General features: G+C 47.2%; 1 protein-coding gene and 1 pseudogene across 2 annotated transcripts; both read right to left on the bottom strand.

Annotated features, from left to right (window-relative positions):
• Positions 1-1,107: 1,107 nt before the first annotated feature.
• VSX1 (visual system homeobox 1) lies at positions 1,108-7,014 on the bottom strand (the record flags this gene model as incomplete). The annotated part of the gene is made up of 5 exons (XM_080684928.1): positions 1,108-1,379; positions 1,864-2,044; positions 2,970-3,093; positions 3,544-3,622; positions 6,585-7,014. The coding sequence occupies 5 exons, from the start codon at positions 7,012-7,014 to the stop codon at positions 1,108-1,110; spliced, it is 1,086 nt and encodes a 361-aa protein (XP_080541054.1).
• Positions 7,015-12,404: 5,390 nt separating this feature from the next.
• LOC308256607 (large ribosomal subunit protein uL30-like) lies at positions 12,405-13,408 on the bottom strand (annotated as a pseudogene). The gene is made up of 2 exons: positions 13,379-13,408; positions 12,405-13,151 (listed from the first exon to the last, which is right to left on the bottom strand). The product of its transcript is annotated as a large ribosomal subunit protein uL30-like (transcript).
• Between the last annotated feature and the right edge of the window lie 338 nt (positions 13,409-13,746).

Genomic DNA, 13,746 nt, shown 5'->3' on the forward strand with positions numbered 1-13,746 from the left:
GTGTTTTCCGGTGGTCTTAGGCGACCCTGCTAGCGGTTCTCAACCTGTGGGTCACGACCCACAGGTTGAGAACTGCTGCTGTAGAGCCTAAGTAGCAAAATTAACAGTAGCAAAATTACAGTTACAAAGTAGCAACGAAAATAATTTTATGGTTGGGGGTCACCACAACATGAGGAACTGTATTAAAGGGTCGCGGCATTAGAAAGGTTGAGAACCACTGCTTTAGAGGTTCCCAGATTAAAAGGGGATGGGGAAGGCTTGTCAGGGGATCAGCAATAATATGGAGACATGCAAGTGTGTAATACAAGGAGCAGCTTGACAGGTAAGCATACTACACAATGTTTATTTTTACACAATAAATAAGTGGCAAAGGGAATACAGGAAAGGAAATATTCATGAAATCCAAGTCACTAAAGTGCTTTCCAACATAAATTTTAAAAGACCAAGGAACCTGGTCTGATCTTAAAACACTGTTTATAAATAATCAACAATTGTTTAAATATGGTCCATGTTATTTCCAAAAGAAAGGGGAAAGCATACTTTGTTTGTTGTTGTTATTTTTTTAATGAACTCCAACGCACATAGCATATCAAATGAAACTCAGGAGAATGCAAAATTATTGCCTGATAAGAAAATCGACCTGTCTGAAGTCAAGTTCAAGATAAAGGTAATATAACTCATTCATATGTCTGCATGGGGTCTTCACTATGTATGAAGACATCTGATTCTCTGCAAGTTAAGTAATTTTATATTTTCAAGTTCAAAGTGAGGACATCAGACCTAACCTATTAATTGAACCAAATCTCAAATGATGCCCAGCAGTGAAAATGCTGTTTGAACGAAAATCTTCCCTCCTCAAGTTCTACGGAAGACAATAAAATGTTTACACCCCATTAACTGGTTCAAGTGCCTTTAAGGAGTGGTTTCCACTCTAGAACAAAATGGAGTTTTTCCCAAGTCACCCATTCGTCTTCTTAAAACAAATGGCATTGAATTTTATCCTGACACTAGCAAGCAATCCAACTGAGAGGATCTGTCCTTGATGTTTGTTTTTTGAAAAAGCCAAAGTGAAGAATTTCCAACCTGTGAGGGTGGGACCTGTGGGCCTCAGAAGGCTCCCACCTTCCTAGGCTGGAGCCCCTCAGAATCTTGAGCACTGGCCCCCTGGTGCACCGTCTTGGTTTCCTGCCATGTGGAGCTGGAGAGATCAATGGCAACATCTTCCAAGTTACTCTCAGGGCTGGCTTCATTGGAGACTCTCCGGGACCTTGCCTGACTTGGACTAGAACCTTCATTGAGGTGGTCAGGGCCCCAGAGTCCAGCCAGCTTTTCTTCATTTCCTGGTTTCCTTATCATCCCTGAGGATTTTTTATGCATCCCTTGCAAAAAAAAAAAAGGAAAATGGGGGGAAAACAGATATCTTTAGGGTCAGCAATTAACTAAATTTCTTCTATGTTCTTTTTCTCTAAGTCCCATTAGAATTGCCCTTGTCAGTACCTCTCTCTGGCTCCTCAGGAGAGTCACGTAGGTAACTCCCACTGGTAGGGGTTGAAAGCTGGTGTGTGCCAGCCAGGTGCAGCCAGCAAAGTTGCCTTGTTTAGATGACATAGGGACTTATAAAATTTTATTTTGAAAATTGTTCACAACGTTTTAAAATCAGGAGATTATACATCAAAAGCCAGACTTCCAGCTTCTCTCAGAAAGTCAAAATGTCTGGCAGCACTGGGCCCAGTTTCTTGTATGGCCATGGACCAGCAGATGCCAGTAGGCACCCCACCCACCCACTCAACCCCTGGTCCTATCATCTCAGAGGGGTGAGCTTCATTTCTCACTGAATTTTCTCTCTCTCAGCCTCTTCCTTACCTAGGAGCCAGGGCGCACAGAAACCGGCCAGGCTGTCCTCCGCGGAGTTGAGGACAGAGTCCGGCAAAGGGATGCAGTGTCGCACCATGGCCCCGTAGAGCCCGTACTCGGCCATCACGCTGCTGCCGCCCCAGCGCTTCTCCTGCTTCCGCCACTTGGCCCTCCGATTTTGAAACCAGACCTGGTATAAAGCAGGAGACACTGTGACTAGGGCGCTTGGAGGTGTCCCTGAGCGGGGAGTTCTAAAATGGGCCAACTCGGGAGCTCATACGACCCAAGACCTTTCAGTAACTGTGCCCACTGTTCACTCAAAACTCACAGGGACTCGTTGTGGGGTAATGTGTGACCACTTTCCACTGAAGTTTTCCATAGAGTTGACAAAAATAAAAGTAAAGTATTCTTTCCCACATAGTGCGAAGGCGTCAACTATAATGTTTTCTGGCTTTTCTCATGGTTTGGAAAGAGGTCACTCAGTCAATGGCCCATTCTAATCTCAGGTTGTTGGGTTGCTGGTGATATTTCTCATAGAAAACAGCTTAATAAAGGAATAGTATGGAATATTGTTTAGCTGTTTAAAAAGGGTGAGTTTGTGGCATATCTTCTGACCTGGACAAATGTCCAACATGTGCTGTCAAGCAAAGAGGCAGAGTTGTAAAATACGATACCTTTTTGTAAAAACAAGACAAAATTCTATATGTATGTGAGTGTATATATTGTTCAGGGCCAGATATATATGCCATGGAGGCAACGTGCAGAAAGGCCATGTCAGGCTACTTATATTGGTTTCTTTGAGGTTTTATAAGGGTGGATGGTCACTTCCTTTTATTGATAAATCTTTATATAGTTTCTAGCTGCAGCACACAGCATTGTGATTTTAAAGAATGACATAATAAAAAGAAAAAAGGCATGAAGGTTACAGGGGATATCCTCTTACATAGACATAAGGAAGGCTCTAGCACTATGGTGCCTGCGGCTGAGTGGCCCTCAGTTTGCCTGTGCGAGGGAATGTGTGTTTGACTGTTTAGATATGGCTGTGGGTCACACTGGCTGCGAGGTTAACATGTTCTCTACGTTATCTTCAGGAAGGAGAAGGGAACCCCAGACACCTGTATTCGGTCTTCAGGGAGCTCAGTTTTCATGGCCAGCATTTCCCGGGCATACACGTCAGGGTAGTGTGCCTCGCTGAATGCCTTCTCCAGCTCTTCCAGCTGCTGGTTGGTGAAGACAGTCCTGCAGGGAGGCCCAGAAGACACGTGCGCACATGGTCAAAGGAGGATGCCAGGCTTCCCAGCTTGGGGACCCTGTGCCTATCTCCCCCATTGTCCACACCCCAAAAGGCCACCTCATAATAACTGAATATCCCACTTCAGAATAATTAACCTTTGGAAAGTTTGGTTCAAATATGATAGCTCTTCAGCATTTTTTTCCCCTCCTCAATGTATTCATCAACTCATTCTAAGAAGACCCATTTTAAAGACCCACAAAATTGTGTCTTTTAAATGCTGCAAAGATTGTCCTGCAGCATCCTGGGATTTGCAAAATTATGTTCCTAAATGGTTACTGTACCCCCTTCCCATTGCCAACCTGGAGCCCACTGGGCTTCCTCTAATGCAGGACCGCCCACTTTCGGATGTTGTGTGTCCAAGGGAAAGGGTCAGAGAGGATGGCCTGGCCCTGTACCTGTGCCGCCTCTTCTTCCTCTTGCCAGGGTTGGGGGACACCTTCAGGTTACTCCTGTTTTCAGGTAGGCTTTCCTCATCTGTTGGCATAAGGAGAAAGAGAGGACTTTAACAGTGAGCATATTCTTCACTTTATTTTCTGGATTTTAATACAAGGATTAAAACTATGAACCTGTTGCAAAATGTGAGTAATATTTAGCTTAATACAAGCTAGCATTTTTAGCACTCACTACAATCCATGTTCTGTGCTCAGCACTGTTCATGCATTATTGCAATTCTTCTTCATAAAATTAGAGAACTCCGAGGTAGCTGCTATTAGTATCCTATTCCTACAGATGAGGAAACTGAGGCACAGAGAGATTAAGTCATCTGTCCATGATCACACAGGTAATAAATGGTGAAGTTGGGATTCAAACCCTACTGTGTAAAGCCAAAGCTACTTGGCAACTAATCGAATTTTCTATCCCCACTCGGCTCTCAAATTCATCCACTTCCTTCTGCTTCCAACTTCCTTATCTTAATCAGCACACCAACATTTCACAAAGGAGGACTGAAGTTTGTGACATCAGAACTCTTATCAAAGCTGCACTCCTGCCCTAGCAGGTTTGGCTAAGTGGATAGAACCTGCGGACTGAAGCGGTCCAAGTTCGATTCTGGTCAAGGGCACATACCTGGGTTGCAGGCTCGATCCCCAGTAGGGGGAGTGCAGGAGGCAGCCAATCAATGTTTCTCTGTCATCATTGATGTTTCTATATCTCTCTCCCTCTCCCTTCTTCTCTGAAGTCAATAAAAATATATTTTTTTAAAAAAACTGCACTCCTTGCCCTGCTGTACCAGTTCTGAATCTCTGGAGGTGGGGTCCAGAAATTCATTCTTGATAAATATGCCTAGATAAGTCTTAGGTGCACTTGAAAAATATTAGGAACCCTACTATGCTTTATCTCTTGATAGCCTTTATATTAAAAGATCTGTATAAAAAGGAAGGTTAGAGCCCTAGCCGGTTTGGCTCAGTGGATAGAGCATCGGTCTGCAGACTCAAGGGTCCCAGGTTCGATTCCGGTCAAAGGCATGTACCTTGGTTGCGGGCACATCCCCAGTAGGGGGTGTGCAAGAGGCAGCTGATTGATGTTTCTCTCTCATCAATGTTTCTAACTCTCTCTCTCCCTTCCTCTCTGTAAAAAAAAATCAATAAAATATATTTTTTAAAAAAAAAGGAAGGTTAGAATATCAAACTATTGTCAGATTCATTGTTAAAAGGCATTTTTGCCTCAAAGTATGAAAAATAAATTAAAGGAAAAATAATATTAGTTTTACTCCAACATCAATTCGCTCACCAGAAAACTGTATGCTTAGATTATAATACCCTTTCTGTCCAATCTGGTACCATTAGACACACATCATTGAACATATGAAATGGGGCTGGTCCAAACTGAGACCTGCTGTAAATGTAATATATTCTGTTGATTTAGAAGACTTACTACCCCAAAAGTAAAATATTAATGATTTTTAATTCATTATATGTAAATGTTATTTTATATGTATTGGATTAAATATAGTATTTAAATTAATTTCACCTGTTTATTTTTCATTTTTAATGTGTGGATCAGTTGGTTGGGTGTTGACTAAACAGTTGCTTGTTTGATTCCCAATCAGGGCACACACCTGGGCTGTGGGCCCAGTAGGGGGCGTGCAGGAGGCAGCCAATTGATGCTTTGCTCTACATTGATGTTTCCCTCTCCCTTCCTCTCTCTAGAAAATCAATAAAAAAGCTTTTTAAAAAGATAAAATTTCTTCACACTCTCAGTCACATATTTCTATTGGGTAGCATTGCTCTTGATCTTCCAGAAATTCCCTCACAGACTAAGATTTAGTTGCATTTTGCTTTTCATTTTATCAGTGCCCACAGAGAAAGATCCCATCCTATGTAGGTGGTTTCTGCATTTTTAGGGGGGTACTAATTGAGGGTTCATTTTATTTTACAGACTCATGAAATAAAGTCCTTTTGGAGTTGAACAAAAGCTCACTTGCCTACTGCCTTCCTTTTATCAGTGGAGACCCAATGTACTCTTTTTTTTCTTTTTCTTTTTAATATATTTTATTTATTTTTTACAGAGAGGAAAGGAGAGGGATAGAGAGTTAGAAACATTGTTCAGATGCATCCTGCACACTCCCCACTGGGGATGTGCCCGCAACCAAGGTACATGCCCTTGAGGGGAATCAAACCTGGGACCCTTGAGTCTGCAGGCCTATGTTCTATCCACTGAGCCAAACCAGTTAGGGCCCAATGTACTCTTTTTGCCTTGGCTGCCTGGATGCACAGCTCTAGATTCTACTACATAGTTTCTCTCACTCCACGTTTTCTTATGTAATTTTCCCTAACACCCTAAACGTCTGTTTCTAGGCCCTTGTCCTTTAAAGAATTTTATTGCTTCCTTCTCTTTCCCTATAATCCGCATTGATGTCTTTGAGAGGTAATAGGTGGGCTCAGAACAAAATACTAAGCCTAACTACAATGAAATTGACGAGGTTGCTTTGTTTCTCAAGAGTAGGGAGGAGGAAGGGCGGCGCCAGGGGGGAAGCGAGGCACCCGGGGAGGTAGACAGGCCCGCGGCTCCAGGCCCAGCGCTCTTCACGGACCTGTCAATCATTCAATCAATTCTGCAAAGGTGTGAGCGCCCACGGGTTACCGGGTTCTGTGTTGCTGGTGGTAAGACAGGCTCAGGCCTTCCCGACCTGCGCGGGGCGGTGGAGAAGGGCGCTCGGCAGAGCCAGACCAATGCTGGGTACTCCAGACCCCCAGGATAGGCCCGAAACCCGGTGGTAGTGGTAGTCACCAGAATCCGAGGATAGGCAGGGATTTAGGAAGAGGCAAGAGGGATGCGGGTGCAGATGCGGGGATGCGCCTCCCCTGGACCCAACGGGGACCTGGGGTCCCGATCTCCCTTAGTTCTAGGATGCTAGGGTGAGATGATGTTGCGTTACTCCTGCGCGGCCCAAACCCGAGGGAACAGGGTCAGGAGTGGGATGGGATGGCCTAGTTACCCGACGTGGAGACGCTTTCGCTGCGCTTCTGGCGGCCAAGCGGGGACGGCGGGCGGCGGAGGGCTGGTGGGATGGCAGGCTCAGGCTCCTGGCGAGGCAGAAAGGGCACGTCGGCGAGGAGCAGGCAGGGCGCCCTGGCGGCCGCGGGAGGCTGTGCACCGAAGCCGCAGAGGAGGCCGAGACCCAGCGGAAGGGTCCCGAGCGCTAGGCGGGGGCTGCCGAGCCCGGGATTGGGACGGGGCGCGGCCGCTAGGCCCTCGCAGCCCGACCCCGGCCCGAGTCCGGCAGGAGACGGCAGCTCAGCCTCCAAGCCCAGCAGGTCGGTGATGGCGAAGCCGCGGGGGCGGGGGCGCGGGCCGGTGGGGGCGGCACCGGGCGCCAGCGCCGTGCCCCTAGCGTGCCCTTCCGAGAGCGCGTCTCGGCCCGTCATGGGTTCTCAGTCGCGGAGGCTTGACCCTCTGTAGGTCACCATCGCGAAAGGGGCTCAGCTAAGAGCACGCTTTATATAGTTGTGTCTCCCGTCGGGCGCGGAAGGCCAGGAGGGCTCCAATCAGCCCGGCGCGGATGCGTCATCGCCTGGGACCCCGTGAGCTGGGACGCCACCAGTTCCCCTCCCTCCCGTAGCCGCCCTCGCAGCTGCAGTCCCCTCTTTTCCCATCTCCTCCCAGCTGTCCCCCTGTCCCATCACCACCCCCGTTTTCGGTGGGAGGAGACAGGGACCCCGCTATCTGCCCATCCCTCTAAAATCCGCAGGTTTCAGTGCGGCATGAAATTCCCTTTCCTTCCAGATTCTCCGGGTGGTGGTTCGGGTCGCAGTGGCCCCCCAAGCCTCGCTTCCACCAGCCAGCCGCACACTGAGACCTCAGGCTCCGTTCACAGCCACACTCCCCCTGATGCGGCGGATACGACCCCTGCCAGCGCTCCCACTGCACCGCGGGCACCAAGAAGGCCTCCTCCGAAAACCCCCGCGGGGAGTTGGAAAGCGTTAATTTAATCCCTGCCCACTCTGCCTCCAGGCAAATCCACCCCCTGGTGCTCCAGAGGGTCGCAAAGCTGCTGGGAACTGGGGAGGCGGTGGGGGCGAGAAATAGAGACAGGCAGGAGTGGAGTGACCTGCTACCACGATAGGAACAGGTGGCAGGTTTAGCAAACTGCATTACCGGAGGTCCGTGAAACTTACATTGCAGATAAGCAATGAATACTTTTTTTAGTATGAGTATGTGCCAGCATTCCATCTTGCAACCCTAAATGGGGGTAGTGGGGAATAAATTGGAAAATAGGGACTGTCCTTTGGGACAGAGAGCTTTTCTCGGAGGCTAACACATTATTGTCAGTTTATGATTAGTCAAAGAAAGTCTGGTTTCCATGTGAAACGCCATCGTTGTTAAAGTTGGCGCCAAAGACAGCACGTGAGTAAGCCAGACACGCCGAAAATTTGAGCCCACCCAACCCGAACAGCTGGGAGCCCTGAGCCCACCCTTCCCAAACCAAGAACCCGGGAAGCAGACTCTCTTCAGTCCCACCCCTGTGGTCCGAGCAGTCGGAAGTCACCCCGCGAGGAGGCAGCAAATCTGCGAGCCTGGCCGGACGCCCAGCGGCTCCCTGCGCTCACGACGGAGCCGGAGCCCAGCGAAGTGGGTCTCCCTCTCGCCGCGCCTTCAAGCGGGTCCTCCGCTGAACGTGCAGATTAAACGCGGGGCCTCCGATAAAGATAATTACAAAAGGCTGAGCATTAACTCTCAAGTATTAAAGGAAGACCCCAATCTCCCCTCGCAAGCTGTTCCCGGGATTAGCAAAACAATAACTTTCCTTTGGGATCATTGCCCTTTGAATTGCTCCGGGGCGGGGCGGCGTTAGACGCCGGCGTCATTTTCGGCTTTGGGCCGGGGTCCTGGAGTCTCCCTCCCCGAGCCTCTGCCAGGGGAGGCGGGAGGTCACCTTCCCGCCTTCGGCCACCCCGCACGATGCAGCGCACGGTGCCAGGAGCATTTCGGAAGGATCCTACAAAACGCATTTCCAAATGAGAGGAACTGAGGCTTGTTAATCCGCTCACGCTGGACACGGAGAGAGAAACCCGGGAAGAGAAGCAAGAAGCATGAAAAGGAGCCAGGGTTGGAGGCCTAGGGGACCCGGCAATTCCAGGATAGAAGCGTCCCTAACGCCTCCACCGACCCCATCTGCGGGGAGGGGCCCGCGGGACATGGGGGTGGGATTGGAGAGAGCTGAACCCTGGCACCCCTTCCTTTTCGCAGTATTTTCACTGCCCCCTTCCCAGTGAGAATTGCTTTCCCTACCACCACCATCACCACCCCCCTCCCTGCTGATCCGCGCCCCGACTCCCGCCCCCGGCTGCTGCTGGAGATCCACGGTCCTCTCCAGCGCGACTCGGGGGGGATCCGCTCAAAACCCCAACCTCTGAGAATAGCTCTGCCGGCTAAGGGCTTCAAGCAGAGTCCTCCAAAGCTGGGGTAACAGTTCTTTAGGAGATTTGGCAAGGAGAGAGCCAGCCGGCCGGGAGTGTGCGCGTCCAGGGCGCCCGAGCAGGTGCCAGTCTACGCGGGGGGCGCCATCGTTTGGGGGACTCCTTAATAGGTTAGAGGGCAGCACAGACAAATCAGAGCCCTCTCCAGCCTCTAGCCCAGGATTATCTGGGATGTAACTAATCAGTAGTTTCTCCGCTCATTATTTTCCAGGGAAGGTTTCCAAGCCCCCTTTGTGGCCAACCACAAATGTGAGCTCCACTTCCCCAGCCCCTCACATACACACACACACACACACACACACACACACACACACACACACACACACACACAATGTGTTCCAGGCTGGCCTGGGTGCCCCCAATTGGGTGCCCCCAAATGGACCCTGGACTGGTTGTGAGTGGCTCAACAGAGACCTGGGTTGGGCTTTTTGGAGTTGCCCCTGGCAGGCTGTCAGTATAAAGTACAGACACAATGGAAGTGGGATGCACACGTGCTTAAAATGTATCGCCTTGTGATTGTCCACACAAACACATCCCCTGGCTCCCTGCCAGAAGAGGCAGGGATTTTCCTCCTGCCTCTCTGTCTGCTCCTTCTCAGTTGCTTTTGTGTCCCCTTTAAGGATCCTTGTAGCAGACTCTTGTTTTGCCCTGTCCACATCTCATGCCCTAACCACTGTGCTGCATGCCCATCAGGCCTCCAGTACCCCCCCCCACGTCTTCTCATTTGTTTTTTTGTTGTTGTTTCCCTTCCCCAAGGAGATGTATCAAATATATATATATACATTACTAAGAGAGATTTTACTGCTTAGGTTTTCTTCATGGATTTTTATGGTTTTAGTCTAACATCCAAGTCTTTAATCCATTTGAGTTCATACTTGTGTATAATGTAAGAAAGTGGTCTAGTTTTCCCCCCCTTCCCTCCCACCCCGGCTTAACGGGTCAATTTACCCAACACCATTTACTAAATAGTTTGTTGTTACCCCATTTTATATTTTTGTTTTATTTGTCAAATATTAGTTGACCATGTAGGTGTAATTTCATATCTAGGTAAGAATATGCTTAATACGATTTCAATCTTAAATTTATTGGGACTTGTTTTGTGTTCTAACAGAGGTCTCTACTGGAAAACATTCCACGTGCACTTGAAAAGAATATATGTGTTCTGCTGCTTTGGGGTGAAATGCACTGAAGATATCAATTTAATGTATCTGATCTAGTGTGTCATTTATGGCCACTGTTTCCTTGTTGATTTCCTGTCTGGAAGATCTATCCATTAATGTCAATGGGTGTTAAAATTCCATACAATGACTGTGTTACTGTCAATCCCTCCCTATATGTCCATCAACATTTGCTTATTATATTTAGGTGCTCCTATGTTGGGTCCATAAATGTTTACTATGGTTATATCCTGTTGTGTTGATCACTTTATCATTATGTAGAGTTCTTCTTTGCCTCTTATTATAGTATTAGAGGCCCAGTGCATGAAATTCGTGCATGGGGGGTGGGGGGTCACTCAGCCCGGCCTGCACCCTCTCCAATCCAGGACCCCTTGGGGACCACTGTCTCCTAACTGCTCACCTGCCTGCTGGTCTAATCCCCCTAACTGCTCTCCCTGCCTGCCTGATTCCCTACCTGCTCTCCCCTGCCAGCCTGATCCCCCGAACTCCTCTCCCCTGCTGGCCTGATCACCCTAACTGCCTCTGCCTGGGCCCTGCCACCATGGCTTTGTCCAGAAGGACAGCTGAAAGGTCGTCCGGAAGATGTCCAGTCTAATTAGCATATTACCCTTTTATTAGTATAGATGTTTTTTTAGTTTATTTGTCTGATGTAAGTATTGCTACCCCAGCTTTTTTATTTTTTTGCCATTTCCACTTCCTCAAAATATCTTATTTTATCCCATTATTTTCAGTCTCTGTGTGTTTCTTGTTCTGAGGTGGGTCTCTTGTAGAAAGTATATATATTAGTCTTGTTTTCTTATCCATTCAGCCACCCTATGCCTTTTTTTCGTAATCCTTACTCCAAGAATGAGGATATTTTTTCCATTAACTTTTTTTCAGAGAGTGGAAGGGAGGAGAGAAGTGAGAAGAGAAAGAGAGAGAGAAAAAAACATCAATGTGAGAGACACATCAATTGGTTGTCTCCCACATGAGCCTGACTGGGGATGGAACCTGCAACCCAAGTATGCACCATTGACCAGGAATCAAACCCATGACTCTTCTGTGTGCAGGCCAGTGCTCTAACCACTTAGCAACACCAGCCAGGGCTACCCTATGTCTTTTTATTAGAGCATTTATGCCATTTACATTTAAATTGATTATTGATAGGTATGTATTTACTGTCATTTTATTCTTTATAACTATGTTTCCCTTTCTCTTTCATTTTTAAAATAAGACCATTGGACATTTCTTGTAATACTGGTTTGGTGGTAATGAACTCCTTTAGCTTTTTGTTGTCTGGGAAGCTCTTTATTTCTCCTTCAATATCCTATATAATAAAAGCCTTAAGGGCCTAACGACCATAACAACCACCAGGGGCCAGCTGCTCAACCCAGGAGGAGGGGGAGGGGGGCACAGTGAGGCCTGGAGGCACATGCTATGGCCCAGGGATCCCAGGAACCACAAGCCCAGAGCTTGCTTTCCAAAAAAAAATAATTAATTAAAAAAAACAAAAAAAAAAACACCGACGCTGCCAACTTGGGAAGAACAGCTCCTGGAGGGAAAGGCCTCCCCAGGCCCTACCTGGCCTGGCTGACATGCTGCGGGCTCACAGGGACTCAGGCAAGCGGCGGATGGCAGCTGCTGCTGCGAGGGCCAGGCCGAGGCTCAGGAAGCCGCAGTAACTGTGAGGGCCGAGGCTCAGGCAGCCACGGCGGCTGGCAGTGGCAGCAGCAGCGGTGTGATGGGGTCATCACGTTCCCCTGATTGGCCAGCAGCCTCCCGCAGAGGGAGGCCAGACTGCGGCTTAGGCCCTCTCCTCGCTGGGAGCGAGCCTAAGCTGTCAGTAGGACATCCCCTGAGGGCTCCTGGACTGTGAGAAGGGGCAGGCTGGGCTGAGGGACCACCCCCTACAGTGCACAAATTTTTGTGCACCGGGCCTCTAGTTAAATGATAACCTTCCTGGGTAATGTAGTCTTGGTTATATGTTCTTGCTTTTCATCTCTTTGAATATTTTGTGCCAATGCCTTCTGGCCTTAAATGTTTCTGTTGAGAAATCATCTGACAGTCTTATGGGAGTTTCCTTGTAGGTAACTTTCTTTCTTTTGCTACTTTTTTTTTTTTTTTCAATTTTAAAGGACTCAGTTTATTAACTGACCAGATTACAAAGGTATGGTAGATACCTTAGTTCATCCTTCTAATAAGCCTATTGATCTGGTCTTCCCTGTTCCCAGCATCTCTACCTTCTACAAAATGGGTGGTCTTCTTCTTCATCCCACCTCACGGAGAAGTAACTTGAAGGGCCACAGGAAGTTGTTCACTTCTTTAAAGTGCTTTCCAACAGTGTAGATCTCATGAATCAGATCTTCCATGCAGATGATGCCATATTTACCAAGAGATCAAGCAATCAATGAGTTATCTGTCAGGGCAATTTGTTTTTTGTTGATTTTGCCATAACCATGCTTGCAGATTAATTCATTTACTGACTTCAGGTTTGGGTACCCCCAAGCAATGTATGGCTCTACAATCCTCAGCATGTTAATGGAAGCCTTGTTGAGCTTAACAAAGGTGCCATTGAAGATCTGGTGAAGGCAAAGAAGCTGTAGCACCTTTCGGACCTTTGGGCTCACACCACTGATACCTCTGATCCTGATGACAAATGCCAATTTGGGTTCAGCAGGTACATAGAAGTTGCCAGCTTTTCTTGCCATCCTGGTCATTTGAATCTCAGTTCTGTACATCAGCCTGTATTCCTTGTGATAGTGCTTAGCTTTTTTATAGATGAGCTTCCTTCTTGCTTTCGAAGCATCTTTTGGGAAAACTTCTTTCTCAGGCGCTTGATCTTCAGCTCTGCAAATTCCTTCACTTTTTCTTGAGGGTTTCTGGCACAACAGGAACAACATCTTCCCCCTCCCCCTCCCTCTCCTCCTCCTCCGTTCCAGCCCGAAAAGAGCTCTTTTGCTACTTTTAAGGTTGTATTCTTGTCTCTAACTTTTGCCATTTTATGATGTATCTTATTGTGAGCCTCTTTAGGTTCATCATGCTTGGGACTCCGCGCTTTCTGGACTTTTGTCTTTTTCCTTCACCAGGTTAGGGAAGTTGTCAGTGATTATTTTTCGAATAGTTTATCAATTTTTACTTTCTTCTCCTTCTCATACCTTCATGATGTGAATACTGTTACACTTCATGTTGTCCCAGAGGTTCTTAAAATTATTCTTATTTTTTAAATTCCTTAAAAAATATTTTTTTGCTACTCTGATTGGTCATTTTCTGCTACCTCATTTTCCAAATCACTCAATCAATCCTTTTAGAAGCAAGTTTTTCATAACAATGTTACTCATTTAAACCATGTCCTGATTACATTCCCCAAATTTTGTTTTTATTTTATCATTTCTTATCTGACAACTTAATCAGGTACTATTTTAATATGTTAAAACAAAGAGTAAGAAACTACCTGGCATGCAAAATTATTTCTTATCCTATCATTATATGCTTTAACTTTTTCATTTTCAACAAAGTATAATCT

Source organism: Plecotus auritus (genome assembly GCF_963455305.1).
Source record: "Plecotus auritus genome assembly, chromosome: 8".
Classification (NCBI taxonomy): Eukaryota; Metazoa; Chordata; class Mammalia; order Chiroptera; family Vespertilionidae; genus Plecotus; species Plecotus auritus.